The sequence below is a fragment of the Syngnathus scovelli genome, chromosome 1 (assembly GCF_024217435.2).
Source record: "Syngnathus scovelli strain Florida chromosome 1, RoL_Ssco_1.2, whole genome shotgun sequence".
Lineage (NCBI taxonomy): Eukaryota > Metazoa > Chordata > Actinopteri > Syngnathiformes > Syngnathidae > Syngnathus > Syngnathus scovelli.
In genome coordinates this window covers 8,630,001-8,650,578 of record NC_090847.1, presented here as the reverse complement: position 1 = coordinate 8,650,578, position 20,578 = coordinate 8,630,001, and the positions used below count along the sequence as shown (strand labels likewise).

The window sequence follows — 20,578 nt, the reverse complement described above, 5'->3', positions numbered from 1 at the left end:
TTTCACTGTATAGTGCATTTTATGGCTGGTGCGACTTATACTCCGGAGCAACTTATAGTCCGAAAATTACGGTACTCTATCCACCTGATATTGTCATCTGCGTATTACTTCTCTTTTAATAAAATGACAACTGACTTTGATGTGTGTGGGTGACGGAAGGCAAACCGACCCATTCGGCTGCCCAACAAGGATGCCTAATGGAACAAAGGAGCCCTTTGGCTGTCTAAAAACATACCTTTCTAAAAAAAAAAAAAAAAAAAAAAAAAATGACTTTCTATTCAACGCGCTTTCGGGGTTAACGCAATTTCCAAATTCTGGACCCCAAAGTTTGTGTAAAATCGAGATTTAGGGTGTACTCTATTGATACTATAATGGGTGTTTATTGGAAGATACAGGTAGATAGATTGCATCAGAACAATCACAGTATGAAACTGGATGTAACTGTATAAATGGGTTTTATATTATGAGGAATGGCAAAGTACTACTGCACCCTGTGTAAAAGAGAGTGACATTGGGCTGGGCAGCAAGAAGACAGCCACTCCTCATTGGGCTACAGGTGTTGAAGGTATAGATTAAGACCCATAACACAAATGCAAATAAGCAGACAGTTGGGGAAGTTCACAAGTTGTGTATAGCAATCAGAGAACGGCTTTACACCAAGCGACTCAATCCCATGGGTGTGTCTACCAAGACATCACACGCTTTCTGGAGTTGCTATGCAAGCACAAATAAAGAAGGGCAAACTAAGCTTTCCTAGCACTTGAAATTTAAATGCAACTCAACAGGAAAGGAGCCGTGCCTGAAAAACGGATCGGCTTTGATCTGGCCACCAGATGTGATTTCAAACGCTCGATACCAGCGAATTTGCCAAATGCTCATATGAACCCGATGTCGGCCATCCCTGCGGAGAGCCCCCAGACGAGCCTGCTGCCACTTAAACCGGCAGTATCTCTGCACCGTAACCTAGCAACAGCGCAGAGAGTGCACGGCCCACCATGGCTGCTGTTTAGCAAGAGTCACATGCAATTTAGACATGTTGACAAATGACATCTGGAAAACAGCAAGGCGGTTTTGCTAAAGTTCATTAACATTTAAGAGAAACTTAGCAGTAATAAATCAACAGCTGTTAGCTTTGGGGCTGCCGCACATGTGGATTTGTTTATGTTTGGAACAAGCTGACTGTGTTTTTGCGCCTGTTTCTTGTTGCCTGACAAGGGAGAGTGAGCCCTAAGTGTTGTCCCGACGATCCTGACGCCCGAGAGCCCACTTGTGTACCGATAACACAAACCTGTTGCCCAGCCGGCCCTTGCTCCCCCTGCTACTTACCAATGCAGAACATCACCACACACAGGGGAGGCAGTGGAAGGAGGCAAAGGCCAGCTAAAAGCAACAGCGTGGGGAAGACTTGTTAGCATGAGGTCAGATCATAATCAAACCGCTAAGGCTTGACCATTTATATACTTTTTTATGTATTCCTGACATTTGAGCTTGCTCCGAAGTTATGAATAACTGAATAAAAATAGTTATCACAATGTTTCCATAGATTCCTTCTAGGCCGCACATTGATAAAATGAAGGGGCTAGTGGCAGGCTGACATTTGAATGGAATAATAAGAAAATGTTATTTATAGTATACTTATACTCAAATACTCATTCACTGACAGCTGTTTTTGAAGCAGAGTTGCCCATATTGTCAGCCGTTTCAGACTATGTTGACTTTTCTTTCAAGTAATTATCAAGCGCCTACCAAAAAAATGAGTAGACTGACTTTTGCCAGGAAAGTTTTTATTGCAAGCTTTTTTTTTTTGTTCTTGTAATCAGCAATAGCACATGGATTGGTATCAGCAAAACACCTGTTTCTGACCAAAAAGCGAAGAAATCATTTTGTGAAACCAAACATGTCAAGTAGAACACTGACTTTGAACTATGTACACCTTAAACTGGAAATCAACAAGCACCAGGCAACTCAATATGCTTCAAATAAGCAAAGACAAAACACCCAAAAGCATTCACGAAAACAACAGTTTACAAAGCAAAGCAGAGAAGAAAAAGTAGTTGACCCAAATAATTACAAGACTGTACATTGACACCATTTAAACAAATTATCAGAAGACTTTAAAAACATTTAAAACACCTAAAAGTAAAGAAAAGAAAGGTTCCTAAATTTACTAAAAGACTGTACTGTGAAGTTGTTTTAAACATTATAACAGTTCCTTGAACAAAGGTATGGGGAAATAACCTCAGAGCCTTACCTGCTCTGTCTTCAATCGGCATTTCTTTACTGCATTCAGGACCCAATCCATTCGGTGACTCATAGACCAATAGAAGAAGTTGAAAATCTGTTCTACAGGCTGGGAGCCAATGTAAAGCCTTTAACAGACTGTGAAGGACAAGCTCGAGAAAGGGCTTTTGATATCCAATAAGAAACATCAGTATAGCTTTTTAATGTGGCAATCATCATTCTCTCCTTAAATTGTGTCAGCTTTTCTCACGCTCACACCTATAGTCTGCTTATATCGCATATCGACATTTGGGGAGTGCAATTCTCCAATAAAAGAAGATTCGATACATATCTCGACACACGAGGCGCAATACAACGCTACAATGTTTCGATTCAGTATGAGACGGTATGGCTCAGTTCTTGAAAATTGATGCAATGAGTTTCTCCCCCTTATTTTTCATACTTTAGATAAGTTCTCCGTACTGTAAATGCACAGTAGCATTTCCTCCTCCAATTCATTTCATGTCTCAATATATTTGAAAGGTGAGATATTATACTGTTTTATAATTCCCACGGTTAAATATATTACCTTTAGCACAATGGTGATCTAATTTCTTCTGAAATATGATTTATTTCAGTGGCTATATTTCTAACCCGGAAATGAAACGCCTGGTTCTATAAAGCCCACTTCCCGCCCGGTGGCTGCCTCACCCCTTTCATGTGTGCACACCATCCACAAAACAGTAATGACTATTCATTACTGTTTCGTGGGTGTGACGCATTTCCATTACTGTTGTCCCAAACATCCCCACACCATACACCACTTGGCTGTACTTACACACATTTCCAATTTCTCTTGCAATGGGAATGTTATGAATCACACAGGAAATCAAAAATGTTTGGGTTTTATAAAGTATTCTAAAATTTCACTGCGACAATAAAATTGTAACTATCTTGTCTATGGAGCAACATAGATCAACAGAATGGCTCGGACTCTTTTTCTTGGTCTGGGAAGCAGTCCGTTGTTAGGCAGAATTTGTAAGCCAATTATAATCAATCATAGCCATATAGCCATAGGCCAATAAAAAATTAGCATATGCCCCATCCGCCCACTAGGCTGTTTGAATGGCAAACTAAGGCACCAACTGACTACAAAAGGATGATAATGAGATGATTACGACTTGAATCACGGGCAACACTGTGGATTCGCGGGGAGTATGTCTGCTCCTCAGTTCCATGATCTGCGGTTGAATCGATGTTGTGAGGAGTTTCCAAATTTATTTTTGAATCGCATTTAGAACAACAATATTGGATGGAAAACAATCTAACGGTACGGAAGCTAAGAACAATAAAGCAAAGTATAAAACTAATTAACAGCTTCTATGAAAATGAATAGTGAATAGGGGTCTGTCTTTTTGTTTGTACACATCATTACCTTCTTATATATAATATGATCATAATTTGTTTCAGTTTTTCGTGTTTTATTGGCGTGTATGATTGGCAGGTGACATAAACAGAATTTACCCAGCTCTAGCCCAGACTCGGCATCTCACCTGTGAGTACGAGCACTATAGAAAATGGATGGCTGAAGTGAATCACTGCTCTGTAATGGATAAAAATTATGTATTGCACATATTTTCACCAAATCCCTTCAGAACATAAACTGAACAATAATAGCGCATTAAAATATGGGGGCAATTTTGAACTTGTGTCCAATATATGTCAAAATGCAATGAGGTTGTTATTAGGGATGAGAAGGTACTCACTAAAACCGTTTGCCCACAAGATGACGTTTCTCCCACTTACAGTTGCTTCAAAGTTCATCTCACAGACGCAATAAAACCACTAGTGTGAGTCAAGGATTTTAGAGACAAATATTTGAATGAGGCCCAGCTTCATTCAAAACTCCCTACTTTGGATTTATTTCCATTTCACCGTTCAATACAACGATGAGGGAGTGAACATTTTTTACAAGACAATTTACTTTTACAATTTACGATATAATCACGCTTGCTGGACGTACCAAATGAAATGTTTAAATAACGGTTAACTGAAATGTTCTCATGGAACTGCAACTATGATGCAAAAATTGATGTGCGGTGTCTTACGTGCACTATGCCACCATTTTAATGACAATAGATTCAAATGATTTTTGCAGTCATATGTAGATGCTTTTTGAAAGAAAACCTAACTATGAGATGGCCTGCGGTGGAAATACTAAGTTGAAACTCCTGCATTGGAGGACCTGTATTAATGTTTCATAGAAGTTGCTTGAAAATAAAATAGTTATATTTTTCATTAGGTTGGATCTGCCTTCCTCGACAAATACTGCTCATAATAAATATTTTATATTTAGGAAGGGAGTGACATTATCCATGTGGGTAAGAACACAGTTGGAGATGGATATAGGCCCAGAAAGATGAAGTGTTGATAGAAAGAGAGAGCTACAAAGGGAGAAAGATATCACTCTGTCAAAAACTTCCTTGTTGTCTTTTCTCCCTCCTCTCTCCGACTCTTCCGTTCTGCTCCCTCAGTGGCCAATTACCGCTAATTAAAAAGCTCTCTCCCCCTCCTCCTCTTTCTTCTCACTGCCTCCACTGTCACCCTGACAAGCTCTCTTTTCTCTTTCCTTTGACGAATCCGCGTTTCTGCCTCGTGACACCAACAAGCCAAACACCTCATCCTCACTTTTCACTTTTTTGTTCTCTCCCAACTCCTCAGACTTATGTACTTAGTCTAGTCCTGCTCCTCCTCTCCTTTCTCTTTAACTCCATTCTTCTCACTTCCACCCCACCAGATCAGCTAATCCTTCTCACCTTCTCCCCGACCCGTGTTCCCATCGTCACCATCATTTTCGACAGTCGTGTTGCTTTAGTGGTGACAAAAGCCTTGTCAGTGCTCTGGGCTAAAGACTGTTTTGCTGTTACCTTTGTTACATTTTTTCTGACTTTGACACCACTGACAACTTTCCTCGGCTTCTCCCTGCCATGGTGTCAGCTGTGCGACATGTGGAGGTGTTAAAATCCTTCACAATCCTCGATGAGGAGGAGGACTGTGATGATGATCACAGCAGCAGGTCTGGTGTTAATTCATGGATTCATTCACCTGCACGAAGAACAATATATATATATATATAGTCAGCTTATATATATATATATATATATATATATATATATATATATATATATATATATATATATATATATATATATATATATATATATATATATATATATATATATATACACATACATACATACATATATACACGCACACGCACACACGCGCACACACACGCACACACACACACACACACAGACATACACACACACACACGTAGTATGTATGAAGTTATCGGTCGGACAGTTTCAGTTCAATGTGTATTTAGTAGACCGAACGAAACACGCACATCTTTTTTTATGGTTGTTGTGTGAATTAACGTCCGTATTCCGTTACTGTTACTTGTCTGGGAAAAAAGAAACCAAGAACGAGGAAAGCCGGAAAGCATGTTTAACGGAGGCTAAAGAATACTGTCTACGTTTCTATTCATGTCCTTTCCATCTGTTCCCCTCCCTCATTCTCATTTTTTGACAAAGGTAAAACGAGATAGATGGAGCTGAAGGGCCCAAACAAGACTTGAGCCTTACTCTTTTTTTCTGAATTTAAGAGCTGTCTACGCTCCGCTGAGCACAAACTGAGGCGGCACGCACAAAAGGCCAACTCGCCTTTTTCCTGCCTCCTGATTTAGAGGCAGATGAAGAAAGGCGAGGGCCAGATGGAGCTATGTGATGAGAGTCGGCAGCAACAGAGGGAGATTGAAAGGGGGGCAAGGGAGAAAGGATTGACGGCCGTTGAGTGTGAAAAACAGAAGCGACTACGCGTGGCCTCACAGGTAAGAATGCGTTGAGGCCACAGGGGAGGGAGGGAGGGAGGGAGGGAGGGAGGGAGGGACGGACAGACGGACGGGTAGGAGGTGGAGGGTGGACACAGCCAAAAGGACGATGACAAAAAACACAGCCTCAATGGCAGACAAAGGATGGGTGTCACCGGATACCACCTAGTCAAGCTCTTTTAAATCTGATGCCAGTGTGACGCCCACCTGGGAGAGGGGATTGGCTTCACTCCACTCTCTATGGCAACCAACCTTGTTGGCCTATACTGTGTTACTTTTTTCAGTCATGTGCAATGTAATTAATTTCTTTTTCATTCATACCAGTTTACATGATGCAAGGGTGCGAGACAATCGCATAAGTGCTGACTTGACTGAGGTTGAGTCTGATTTCATTGTAAGACAGTCAGAGGTGGACTTGGGTGGGTTTTGAAACAAAACACGACCAGTTGAAAAGCTGAAACTGGTTGCAAATTTAAGCAGTTTTAATGTGTACTAACGTTGAAGTAGGGGGTAAGTTGCTCCTTAGTAATACAATTAGTACTGCTTTTAAGCTCGGCTATAGTGGTCACTTCTTGGTAGTTTTAGTATCTTGTACTTCTCAAACATCTTCTATAGGTGTGAAATTTGAGTACTGAAGGCAACCAGCCCGGGTGTACCCCGCCTCTCATCTAAATCCGGCTGAGATAGGCACCAGCTCCTAATAGAAAAATGCCGTGGATGATATTGTGAATGGTTGTTTTTTTTACCCAACACATATATGCATGTCTGTTGGCAACATTATTAATTGTAAATATTCTGAAATAATGTTCCAGATTGTGTGAACAAGTTCTGAACAAAGAACACATTGTTTCGTTATATACAACAGGCACATGATGAATAAATTACATATCAATATTTCAAGTTCTGTTTCATATTGTCACGATAATAATTAGTAACAGTTGTTGTGACACCTCACTGAGAAAAATGTGTTTAACCTTGCTAGTGATAATCACACTCATCTAATTTAATTTTCCCACTGCTTCTGGTTTTGTTTATCCTTCTAAGATTTTGAAGTTTTATTTTAGTGTGGTTGTCAGTGTAACATGATGGTATTTGTGTTTTTTTTTTTCCTTTTTGGCATGGTGATAGAAGTTGTTTTTCTTTCTAAACAGGAATCTGAAAAAAGAGCAGCTGGTATCACAAATTAAATATGTCAGATAATGCGCATAACAGCTGTTCAGTTATCAGTGCACTGTAAACCAACACCGCTAAAATGTATTTTCTTAATTAGCTTAAGACAATTTTCATCTCACAGGAATCTGTAAGCAAAGACAGAGAGAAAGGTGAAGAGTGCAATAATCAAGTAGTCGCTGGTAACATTGCATTTAATTCAACAACAATCAAATCTCAGGAGTGCTTTGCCTCCCATTTTAAACATGAAAATGACTTTGGCCTGCTTAGAGCTTGAGTCACTCCTCCCACCCTCAAATGAGGTAACTGAGGTTGTATAATTCGGAATTTGACCAACCTTTTCAGGTAATATATGCTTGTGTAAGCACCTAAATTTTCGCCTCGATTTAAAAAGTATTTGGCTTTTTGCTTGGTCTTTTTTGACACTCCACATCAGACTAGAAGTGGAAAACATTTTCACATTGAAATGAATTGAAATGCAATGTAATCATTTCAGCCCCCCCCCCACCTCCTAAAAAAAACAAAAAAAAAACCATCCCATTTATTTGCAGCAATATATAAAACCCGTCTGTTGATATGTGCTTTAAATGGCAGGAGCTGCAGTCAATTGGTTTGGCCATTTACCATGCTGTTATTTCAATTTGAAGGCTGGAAAATTATTTTCAGAACCCTAATGTGTATCTAGTATGTGTAGTGGAGCAGGTGAAAATACAAGACATAAATTATCTCAAGGAATGTAATGTCAACGCCATTACAAGCAAACTAAATTTACTAAGAAACGAATACAAAATGCAAAGAAGCATTCAAAAATACCTAATTCACTTTAGAAACGAACCAAATTTAAAAAAAGGGAAAAGTATTAACTAGAAGGAAAAATCCCAAACTTTGCTCGTAACTTGAAAAACTAAAAGTTTGATGATGAGTATTTTTCTTTATTTTTTTTCTACGAAAGAAACTGAAGGTCAGACATTTTCCAAGAACAGAATGCATTTAATCCCTGAATCCCCTGAATATGTCCCTAAAACGAGGTTGCACATCGATTGTTGCCGCGGGCAAACATTCCATTGGAGATGCACCAGTCGGCAGGCAGCATGCGACATGTGTGCACCAACAACCGCGAGTCACAGCAGAGTGATCCAGCACAGATAAAATGTTGACTGCCGTTATGTTCAAATCAGCATGAGCAGCATGGCCGTCATCCTGAGCAAACATCAAGTACAGCATATTGCTCCTCACATTTACACAAAATATGCTCCGCTTCCTTTCCACCATCCTGTCTTCCAATCCACCCCACAACCCCAGAAGAGGGTGGTGGGGGCTGGGTGGGGGGATGACGGCAGTGGCAGGGGGGGGGGCTGTTGATGTATGGCAGAACTAAAGCAACCCTGCCGATCGATAATGTAAACAGGAGCAAAGAGAGGCGGTAAATAAGGCCCACTCCTGACAGATGTGTCGAGAGCTCAGGTGACGGAAAGAGAGAGAGAGCGAAAGGGAGGGAGAGAGAGACAGAGAGAGAGAGGCAGTGAGACAGAGAAAAAGATTGAGGGGGGAAAGAACTGGCGAGGAGAGGGAGATGTGTGCGTGTTTGTGCGTGTGTGTGCGCGCGCGTGTGTGTAAAACGGAGAGACGAGTAAAGGTAGAGCACAAGAGAGAGAATAGAGAAGAGGGTAATGGGGGCAAGAAGAGAGATGGAGCGACAGAATGAGATAACCGCCAAGGAGGGAGGGCGATGACAAAGGACGCAGCGAGTGACACCGAAAGACGAAGAGAAGTAGAAGGAGCAGACGGATGAGTTAAGACGGGCGGAAGGATGAGTACGGAGAATAGATGACACGGAGGAAATAAAGATGATGATGATTGGTTTAGCCGAGTGGAAACGTTTACGCGGCAATAGTAGATTAGGATTCCTGTAAAGTGCACACATCGCTTGTAACAGTTTAAAACAGTGATATTTAGCAGATGACGTGCAGATGATTGACAAGATGAGATGTTGAAACACACGTAAACACAACAAGTCCGCTCATGTCAAACTTAAGTCCGGGGGCCAAATTCAGCCTGCCATTTTACCAAAGCAGTTCTTCATCAACTTTGTCTCAAGCAGTCGCATGCAGATTCATCGACGTTACAAAGCATCGCACTAGGCCCCGTCTTTTGTCTCTTGTGCTAAACACACGGCCCTACAAAAAGTGCAGTATGTCCTATACATTTTATTACTGTTTTGTGGTAAAAACACATATTTGGGTGCTCACTATAGCAGTTTTCACCTATTGCATGTTGGGATATAACCCTCGACTGCACTGCAGCAGTCAGTGAAAGCTCGCACTCACATTTACGATGCGTACAATAAACACCCTGAGAGCTGTATGCACCACTTAGGTCTTCGGAGAGTCCATTTTCCTTTATTGTTACTCCTGCACGATGACGGTGATTAAGCAGACACTGTTTGTGTTTAACCGACACCTGCTCCTTGACAAGTTGTCCCAGATTTCAATTATAAGTAAACTGCATCTAATGAATCACCATAATGATTCATCCAGTCTGAAAGCTCTCACCAGTTTTTTTTTTTTAGACATAAACTAGTACTGTACATACTGGTCAAACCAATGCTCTTTTCAATCATGCTATAAAACATGGTGATTGCAAAAGACTGTTCATTTAAAAAAAGACACTGCTCAACAAATTTGTGCTTCATTTTTATAGTCAGGGATGTAAGTTAACTTCTTGATGATATTTTGGCACTGTTTGTGAATATATTAATAGTATATTAATAATAATGATAATTTAATAGCAATTTATTTAGGAATATTTAGGAATTACAGGTTAGGTTCTGCAACAGGCAACCTTTTTTAAACAATTTAGCCATAAATTACAGCACATGGTAAAATCCACATTGCGCAAGGTTTTATTGGTCAAACTAAAGAAAAAAGTGTATAAAGTACAGTAAAAAATACATTTAGGAACACACAAAGCCATTTCTGATTAAAATGTATCATTTATTTATTCAATTTCTATTTATCCCGCACAAACATATTGTTCAACTAATAGCTTTCAAAACTGTTCATTATCATGTTTTAAGGATGTTTGTTTTCATATGCTTTCTATATTGCAGCTCAATTAGATGTCCCTAATGGTCTGACATTGTCACCTTTTTAATTTGCATTTCAGATTCACACAGTGGAAATGTAATTTTGCGCATTTCCATTCAGCCATCCAACATTAACAAGATTAATCCTATGAGTATTTATATTTGTTTTGGTAGAGACAGTCAATTTCTTATCCTAATTTTCCATGAAGATGAACTGATAAACTGTGATTTTGTATTTAATACTAAATAGCGATTTGCTATCGTGTGACCAAAACAATCATATTCAATGGAACACAATTTATTGCACATAAAGCTGTGAAACCCTACAATAACTTTTAATTCCTCACATCATCCTTGTTCTTATTAGCAAATAATTGTTTCAGAAAATGCAATACATAAAACTGCACATTTAATATGGTTCATTTTGCACAAGTTTCATCAGTGGGTCTTAGGCTAAGCGCTAATTAAATGTAAGCCAAAACACATCATGGTTGATGTCTAATTGCAATTAATGGCGCTTTGAATTTTCATAGTTCGCTGATTGTCTACAAGCCATCATCATAGTTTATGATTTGAATCAGTCTTTGGAAAAAGACATTAACCTTTGATAACACAAATAAACAGAGACACTGTCTGGTCTATACTTTGTGTATAAATAACATGAAAATAAACAAGTTTCTGAGCAGCAGTTGTTATAATGGAACAAGATGACATTTTGAATAAACTGAAATTGACTCCGAAATTGATGTCATCGAGACCAATTGCTAAAAAAAGATTTCAATAAAGGGCCAACGTGCTTGTATTACCCTTTATGAGGCACTGGATAAAACAGTAGAAAATTCCAATTATTAATCACTGAAATTAAGCAAATCTATTCTATATATATAATTTTGTTTTATTAGGTTTTTGAAGAAAGAAAATGTACGTGACCGCAAAACCTGATATATATTTTTCTTTTAATTTGAAATAAAGCCATTATTATTGTTTTAATATTAATTCATACACTTGAAAACACATCGATAGGCCTAATAAATCATGGGCGATTCTATTGTTCCGTCTTCCTTTCTAACAGAACTCTATCTTCTATCTTACTGTCTCTATTCTGGTAGACGGCTGCATAACAGAATTGGTTGAGTCTGAAGTTGAGTTACCCCCATAGTGCGGAAAACAGTCGAATGCGAGTGGAAACTACAAAAGGCTTCCACCTTTTTTCTAACTGACAACAGCGAGAGCCAAATGCTATTATAGCACTTCAGGCAGTGTTAGCCCAGGAGGATGCAGCAGAGAAGTCGAGTGTGTCATGAGTGACGCTTTTAATCAAAAAGATTCTTGAAGCGGTTTAAATGGTTCATGACATTAAATGATGATTCACCGTTTTATCAATTTCTGTAAAAGTTTTGATGTTTCACTTGTTACATAATAATCCTCAGGAAGAAGCTAAAGGACTCCCATCTTTAAGACACTGCTCCGCGCTCTGCCAGAAATAGACTTCGATGCCGTCTCGGTGGAACTGTAGCTCGCGAACGAGATTAAAACCTCCAAGTTCCCGCTGTGCCATTAGTAAGAGATGCACCATTCCCTTTTCTGCTCTTCCTTCTTCAAATGAGCATGGCGAGGGCTTTCTCTTGCAACAATGAAATACATCTTGTCAAAGTACATACAATCTCCGTGCTTACTTTCTGCTAAGCTGCTACATTAGCACTTCCAAATATGCTTGCCACCCTGCCACGCAACTGAGTGAGTGCAGTGGGAAAAGGGGTTAAGTTGGCAACACAGACCTCATATCAATTCCTATCTGCGTTCTTAGCAGCAATGCACATCAGCTCGCGACAATATTTGATTATTATTACTCTGAGTTGGTCGAAAATGACCCATAGAAAACGAGAAGCACTTTTATTGTTCCGCGGAGCACATAATCTTCTAATTGCCAAAATCTTAAAAAGTTTGCAGTGCTCTGAGTGGAGGCCTCTTTAAAATTAAAACCTTCATCACTTATTGATTGTCTTATTGTGTATCAAAAAGTAGGAGTTGCATAATTAATAAAGAGAAACTTTTTTTTCAACACACGCTCCTTCAGCTATATGTCAAGCAAGCCTTTTAAATATGTTCCTGTGGATCGCGTGTCTCACAAAGCCAGTCAGCAAGAGTGAAAATTGGACAAGGGACAGACACATTCTAGGAATATTAATCCGTAATATCCACATTCAAGTCTGCAATGTCTTTGAATGACTCATTTCCAGTTCTCAGTGTGCGGCCGCTTGTAGTCTTGCTAAGTGATTTCTCGGGGACTGCTGCTCTTCTTCATCATTTTGATGAAGGACCGTCGTAACTTTCTTTCATTTCACGTCTGCCGGCTCTCCTGTAAGAGCGGCTCTCTAGCCGCGCGCTTTCATGCGCAGGCTTCTCATCTTGGTGGGGGCAGCGAGGTGTTGAACATGAGAACACAAGAAATGGCTCGTTCATGCAGTGAGCCTGCATGGCAGCATGCGGAGAGTCTACTGCTGCCAGGAAGCCAGAAGGCAAAAAATCCACGTGAAAAGACTACAACACTTTTACAGTCACTTTCAGTCGTGCTCATTGAAATGTTTGATGGCTTTGTTTGGGGGAAAAAAATAGTGCCGCCTAAGAGCATTGCGGTAGAGATGTATTTAATATGTAAACGGCAAGGAGACCAACTTTAATTTGGGGGTCATTACACTGACAAGCGTCTCTTGGAAAAAAGGCTGTAATAATAGCAGCTACATGGGATTACAAGGTTGATGTTTTTGTGCAAACGGCTGCTGATAAGATCGTGAGATCAGCATGTTAAGTGTCTTAAGTGTGTTTGCTGGCCAGCTTTGGTGGTCCTCGGGGTTGTTGGATTATACAATGTCAGCGGAGCGGAGTGCGCAGCTTGTTAACTGTGTACTTGTGTGCGAGGCCTGTGTAAATGTCCATCTTAATTAACCAGAGATAAATCTGACCCATGAGGGAGTGGGGATAGCTCGGTCTTCATTTTGTCTGCAGCGCAACAACAGAGGAGATTAATTATCTAGGTTTAACACCAAACCTTTGAAAATCTCTTGTGTTTTCCACAGTTATTCATTATAGCCATATTTGCTTCCTCATTCTGCTCACATTTTGCCAAAAGCCGAGGATAGAAAGACAAGATTATGGAAAATGATGTAGAAGGTAAAAATTGCTCTGATGGTTTCCTTACCCACTAACTGGGTATGTGTGGAGTTTGAGTAGATAGGTTACTTTTTCCCCAAAATCGGGCTCATTTCTTTAATCCAGCAGATTGGGTTGAAGATTTAGTTGGACAGGTGAAAGAACCGAAGCCGGTCGCTATTTTGGGTAAGTACGTAAAACGTAATGTCCTTTGATTGGTTCATCAGGTCTACATATTACGTCTGTATATTACATCTGTGTGTAGCGAAAGCCAAACAAAACAACTTTACAGATTTGTGCAAACGATCGTATTTATTTATTAATACATACAATACATACTCTGTGTGTTGCGTAACGTTGTTTTTTTGCCCTGATCTACATAAAAGGTAATGTCCTCTGATTGGTTCATTTGGTCTACATATAACGCCTGTATATTACAGAAGCCACACAAAATAACTTTACAGATTTTGAAATTCGCTAGAAACACAAGGCACACCTTATTAAAAGGCGCACTTTCGTTTTGGGAGAAAATTATGGGCTTTTAAGTGCGCCTCATGGTGCACATAATTCAGTACATAAAGAGAACAGTTGTGTAGATCCAAATTTAGGGCTTTAGGGTAGCTCTGAATTCATTTGATTGGTTCATTTTGATGGGGAAATGTTTGACACATGGATGACGAAAGTCACATACGGATTAACTAATAGAAACATTTGATAGCCCCCAAAACTTAAAGCAGATCAAGTGTTATTTCACAGGCAAACAGAAGCTCTAAATTTAAGAAGACATAGCATAGCTGATTACATTTTGACTTCCTGTGTGTCACAACTGACATACTGAAGTCGTATGAGTCTCATCTTTGTGTGTCTTGGCATGTGAAGAAATTGACAATAAAGCAGACTTTGACTTTTTGACTTTGATCTTCATGCCAAGTCAAGTCAAGTCAAGTTTATTTGTATAGCCCTAAATCACAGACAGTCTCAAAGGGCTTCACATAGCCAAAATTGACAATTATTCTCAAAGCATCCCCTGATCATAAGCTCCCAAAAGGTTGACATCCGTCTCCGTGACGATTGCGCTTGGATTGGATGTCCCGATCAAGTAACAGTCCTTGTGTTGCCTTGGCAACTTCACCGGTCAATTGTCACTGCGCAATGGTTTTGACATTTCCAAGATAGTTCCATGCGCAGATTCGTTGGGCTCGCTGATCTCTGCGTTGCTTTGTTTCTTGCGCCACAACAAGTAGACCAGAAGCGGAACGACCAAAATCACGGCCACGGCCACGATCACGCCCACGATCTTTCCAGGTCCCAAGCCGTGCGAGGATTGATCCCGGTAGAACGGATTGGCGAATGCTTGGCTCTCCTTCTGGCCCAACGGGTTCTGCATGACACAAACGAAGCTTCTGATCGAGTCGCTTGTCCGGTTGATGCTTCGGTTCCGTCCTCCCGTCATTTGCTTTACGGGTTCGGTTTTCCATGAATATGTGATAGGCTCGGCACCACTCGTGTTTCCACCGCAGTGCAGCGTGCAGCTCTCGAATTCCTCGGAGCACAGCAGAGGGTTCGGCTGCACTTCCGGTTCGGGTACGTGTCTGATCACCTTGACGACGAAGATGTCATCTTGCTGCATGTTGTTCAAGGACAGCGTAAACATGCCCGCGTCCGTCACCACCGCGCGCACAAGCTCCAGCACGCCGTTGCTCACGTTCAAAGAGACTCGGTCGTCGTATGCCGTCACTTCCGTTCCGTCCCATTTGGCGAGAAGGTTGCGGTTCCGCTTCCACTCTAAGCTCTGGATGGGGCCTTGAAGCTGAGGCCGTACAGTAAGCGTTTGCCCCAGAGCGACGTACAGGGCCACGTTCTCACCGGGTCCCAAGCCGTGCAAGGATCGATCCCGGTAGAACGGATTGGCGAATGCTTGGCTCTCCTTCTGGCCCAACGGATTCTGCATGACACAAACGAAGCTTCTGATCGAGTCGCTTGTCCGGTCAATGGTTCGGTTCCGTCCTTCCGTCATTTGCTTTACGGGTTCGGTTTTCCATGAATATGTGATCGGCTCCGCGCCCATCGTGTTCCCACTGCAGTGCAGCGTGCAGCTCTCGAATTGTTCGGAGCACGGCAGAGGGTTCGGCTGCACTTCCGGTTCGGGTACGTGTCTGATCACCTTGACAATGAAGATGTCATCTTGCTGTATGTTGTTCACGGACAGCGTCAACGTGCCCGCGTCCGTCGCCACCACACGCACAAGCTCCAGCACACCATTGCTCACGTTCAAAGAGACTCTGTTGTCGTATAATGTCACTTCCGCTTCGTACGATTCGGCGAGAAGGTTGCGGTTCCGCTTCCACTCTAAGATCTTGATGGGGCCTTGAAGCTGAGGCTGTACAGTCAGCGTTTGCCCCAGAGCAACATACACGTCCACGATCGTGTTGACGGCGCAGCCAAGCCGTGACCACAAAAATAGACACCAAAAAACCTGACGCTTCATGTTCCTCTGCCAATGGAAAAAATAACCGACTTGATTTTTGACGAGCCAATCGCTGCCACCTCAAACTGGCACTGCACTTTCTAGTTGTCCGTGGCCATGCCTGACTTAGTGATCGCCCTTTCAGCATCTGTTCGCTCGAAAATTCAAACAATTAACACGTGGCCGAAGAGCTACTTCATGGCGCACACTCAGTCTGATGCGACAAAGGAAGCGTCATCAAAGTAAAATTAATAACAGAGTGCAAGCAAACCCACAAACTTGCTGATGTCACCCTGGAATGAATTTCAAACGCTCCCAAATCGAGTTTAGACAGCAGCACTCAGAGAAAAAATAGGCTTGGCTTGTGTTATTTGGCCCAAAAAATGATGACTCTCCTTAGGAGAATTAAGCCAGTGAAGGCGCATATGAAACTAGTGGGTTCAAGATGGCGGCGCGTGCACACGCAGCGGCCACTCTCTGTCCCGTTCGGTGTTTTGTGAGTGTTTACTGAGTGTTTGTCTGGCAGTTTTGTGTGTATTCGTCTCGTGTGATACGTCGTGCTACTAGTGCGGCGGGCATGTTCTGCTCAACATCGGCGGAAGTGGGTTTTATGGCGTTCTGGACTTTGGTGTGGAGAGATTTGCTGCTGGTGTTAGCGCTCGGACTGCTTCGTCATGGAGCGACGCCGGACTGGCCTGCTCTTCCTCTCCCGGTTGGACTGCGTCCTGAGCTCGGACTGCTCCGTCCTGGAGCATTGTTGGGATGCGTCGGCAGCGGGTCTGCGAGGCAGCGGAAGAGGGGCCAGCGCGGAGACGTCGGGCCAGGCTTGCGGCCAACCCAGCTCGCCCATCCGTGCCTTCCATTCTCCTGGCGTACGTTCGTTCGCGGGACGACAAGATGGGTTGCGTTCGCCTGATAGGATCCACGAACCGGACAGTGCGTGCCTGCTGTGTGCTCGTGTTCACAGTGGCCTGGTTGACTGTCATCTTACCGGACTCTGCTGTGCATCGGGAGCGGCTAGCGTGCTATCACGCTTATTGTTCATTGATGTTGACTTCTTATGTTATTTTTCCTGTGTTGTTTACTTGTATGTGCGTTGTGAACTCTGTCTTGTCACCCTGGGATAGTGAGAAACGTAATTTCGATCTCTTTGTGTGTCTTGACATGCGGAGGAATTGACAATAAAGGAGACTTTGACTTTGACTTTGACTTGTACCTCCAACAAGGTTAAGAACCACTGCAATAGATGTTTGATGAATTCCATATTGATTGTAAACCTTAATACATATCACTGTCAGTCTTACACTACACTTGTATATTCTTATTGTCCAAATATTAGCATTATTGGACAATGCCTTCCCCAAAACCTTAGATTTTCCTTTGAATATTTTTGAACCGATGGTGCAATATTGAGCAATGGTTCATAAAAAGTGGGGCTCTGGCAAATAATTCGCTCTAGTTTTAAAATATCATTGAAGAAAAGTGTATACTGTTTTGTGCTAAACCACACAAATTTGTTTTATCTACGTATTTGATCAAAAATTTGGTTCAGTCTCCCTTTGACACAAAACAAAACAAAAAAAAATATTGTTTTTATGGGTTGTTCATTTGACACAATTTTGTGGGTTATTCAAAAAATAACCCAGTTTGGGTCAATAAGGACAGCGTTGCCACTTAATGAAACAAAATCTAATTTTGCAGGGATTGTTTTATGCAAAACTACCCGGGGTCAAATTGGGTCAAATTGATCCATAGTTGGATTATATATACTTTCTATTTTTATCTCTTTTTTGACTGCTGTAATCGTGCCTGTGTTTTGTTTTTTTACATTATATTTTAAATGTGGTCTTCACATGTGTGTAGATGTGATCCACACGGTGGGGCCGATAGTGCAAGGCGGTGTCGGGGAAGCGGAGAAGAACGCTTTGAGGTCATGCTACATCAACAGCCTGCGAAAGGCGACAGAGAACGACGCACGCTCCGTGGTGAGATGAAAGAAATTGTGTCGATTGTCTGGGCGAGTGAGTATTGGTGTTGTGAGAAAATGAAAAGGCGTAGAAAAAGGAGTAGTGTAAAAGAATGCAGATAAGAAAAAAAACAAATTGAAAAATTGCATCTGAACAGATTCCTCGCAATGCACTCCAACTGAGATATGCTGAGCGAGGAACTGGAGCGGGGCACGACTGACTCTTTTGTGATGGTTTTATGAAACACTCAACACGGGGAGCTTGGCGACAGAAAGAGATGTCACGGTGAAAGAAAAACATTGATGTGAAAATGAAGAAAACAGACTCAAGCATCATACAAAATAAAATGAGAAATTGTCAAAATACCAGGAAAAAAACAATTGTTAACAGCATATTTTAATCAGAGAGAAATTATTGACACTAATTTAAAAAATATCTTGCTTTTATTCGTTTTCACACCAGGTTTTTGCAATATTTTCATTAGTTTTTAAGTTTAACCTATATAAACTTGCGTTGTAAATTACAGGTATAATGTTTCAGAAAAAAATCTGCCTGTGGCTGAACAATTCAGTAATATTAGTAAATATATGTATTACTATATTGCATCTTATGATATTGTTATTATATTACTATTTGTGTTATGATGATGTGACACCCATCTTGAAACAATTTCGACACAATAGCATGTTATTGTTATATTATTATTATTGTTATGATGATGTGACACCCATCTTGACACAATTTCGACACAATAGCACGCATGACTTATTGCAACTAATAGGGACACTGTTGATTCATGCTCAAGTAGAGTAGTTCATTTCGCACCATCAGTCACCTGTAAACTTGCAGACCCCCTGTAATCTGATTGAACGAAGGGCTTTGTCAGTGTCGTGACGTCGCTTCTGCTTTTCTGGCCTGCTTAGGTCATTTAAAAGCAGAGTATTATTTAAAAGTTTTAGTGGATTACGGAAAAGTCAACGTATTCGCCTGTTTTCTTCTTTGATGAAGTTCTAAAATCAATTGTGGTGATGACACATTTTGGTTCAAAATTATTTATAACCATATTTTGTATTATATCACTTCCCATGAGCATTCCAGTGACAGGCACGAGATGTGACACAGAGACATTACGGTCCTCCTATTATCTATATATTTTTGCTTTCTAATACACATTTACAGTGACTAACTCGCATGTTTCAGGATCTTTCTTGTTGGAGACCGAGTCTATGTTCCTTGAGTAAAATAAAATGAACCTGCAGAGTCACAAGGGATTGACAGGAAACTGTGTGCACATGCTCGGCCGCTTGTAAACATAGCTAATTGAACGAGGCCGCGCTAATCACACTCCTCCAGCTGTGTCGGTGATGTACAGTATTATGAGCTTTCAAGCGAAACAAACATTTCTGACAGCTGTCGTTTGCATCTAAACACAACAAACCAGGAGAACGCAGCCACACAAGACGCAGTATATTTAGCACGAAGAGAGAAGGGAGTAGGGAATGTTTATAATAAGCAGCACAAGTGAGACCATCCATCCTCCTTTGCTTCGGTGTTCAATTGTGTGAAAAGTAATGAAAGTGTCTGCGGGAGGGAGGTATTTGTTTGATTTGGTGTTTATTAAAATAACGTAACGAAAAATAACGGCTTTATTTGTGAAGATGTTCCCCATGCAGATTTCTCTCTCACTGCCTATCGTTTTCCTCCTTGTCATTTTGACCCCCTTCCCCAGACACACACACAATCATTGTTTCCACTAGGGCAGGGATAGGCAACAATTTCTCATCACTGCAATTAGATAGGACCATGCATTTCCATTTGTCATTTAAATATTGACAAAAGATGTGGATGTTAATATTTAGATATGTAATATTTAAAATATTTTTTTCCAGTGCAAAGGACTCTATTGCATAAAAATTAATTACCATTCAAGGACGGCAAAAAACGGCCGAGCAATACGGGAATATTCAAAATCATCTGAAAAAAAAATGAATCCGGCAAAATTTAATTGCATCACTGATTTAAAAGTTTTGTAAAATTTTGTTGACCAGTGTTCAATATCTGACTGAACACTGTCTTTTTTTTTTTTTTTTTTTTTTAATGTGCAGGCCTTCCCGTGCATCTCCACTGGAATCTACGGTCAGTATGTGTTTTGTAATTACTTGCCTGAATATTCAGACAAAAAGTGTAGCTGCGTTCTCTGGCGCGCTTCTTTCCTGAGTCACTGATGGCTCTGGGCACGTCACCTCGTCCCAGCCAGAGGTGATTCCCAGATTAAGGCCTTGTATTAGGAGCAGCAGATTAAGGCGGTTTAGGCCGTTGATGGTGTCAGATTGATTGTAATCCTCCATCACTCTCACAGAGAGTGTTAAGAACAGCGCTAAGAAAGTCCCAGGGGGTAGTTTGGCGCTCAGCCTGTGTTCGATTGCTAGAAAGCACACACGGAAATTAAGAAATGTGTTGGCAATAGCTGTTATATTCCTTCCGAAAATAACTCAAAGATCAGCTATTGTACTCACCACAACATTAGGTACGCTGGCAAAATCTGATGTAAGGACTGGAAGAAAAATTGTGGTTTAACAAAGATACAATAATAAGGAGTGGTATTCATTTTACTATGCAGTGGAAAC

At 41.1% G+C, this 20,578-nt stretch overlaps 2 protein-coding genes across 6 annotated transcripts in view; one reads left to right on the top strand and one right to left on the bottom strand.

Moving 5' to 3' along the window:
- Positions 1–20,578, top strand: part of macrod1 (mono-ADP ribosylhydrolase 1) — a 159,417-nt gene that overhangs the window by 123,658 nt on the left and 15,181 nt on the right. For all 5 annotated transcript variants that reach the window (XM_068652059.1, XM_049736808.2, XM_049736819.2 and 2 more), the window contains exons 6-7: positions 17,848–17,969; positions 20,057–20,087. In XM_068652059.1, coding sequence (XP_068508160.1) covers positions 17,848–17,969; positions 20,057–20,087 — 153 coding nt within the window. The remainder of the gene's footprint in view (positions 1–17,847; positions 17,970–20,056; positions 20,088–20,578) is intronic.
- Positions 13,811–16,387, bottom strand: LOC125987457 (hemicentin-1-like). Its single transcript, XM_049751871.2, has one exon. The coding sequence runs from the start codon at positions 16,003–16,005 to the stop codon at positions 14,653–14,655; it is 1,353 nt and encodes a 450-aa protein (XP_049607828.1). The 5' UTR covers positions 16,006–16,387; the 3' UTR covers positions 13,811–14,652.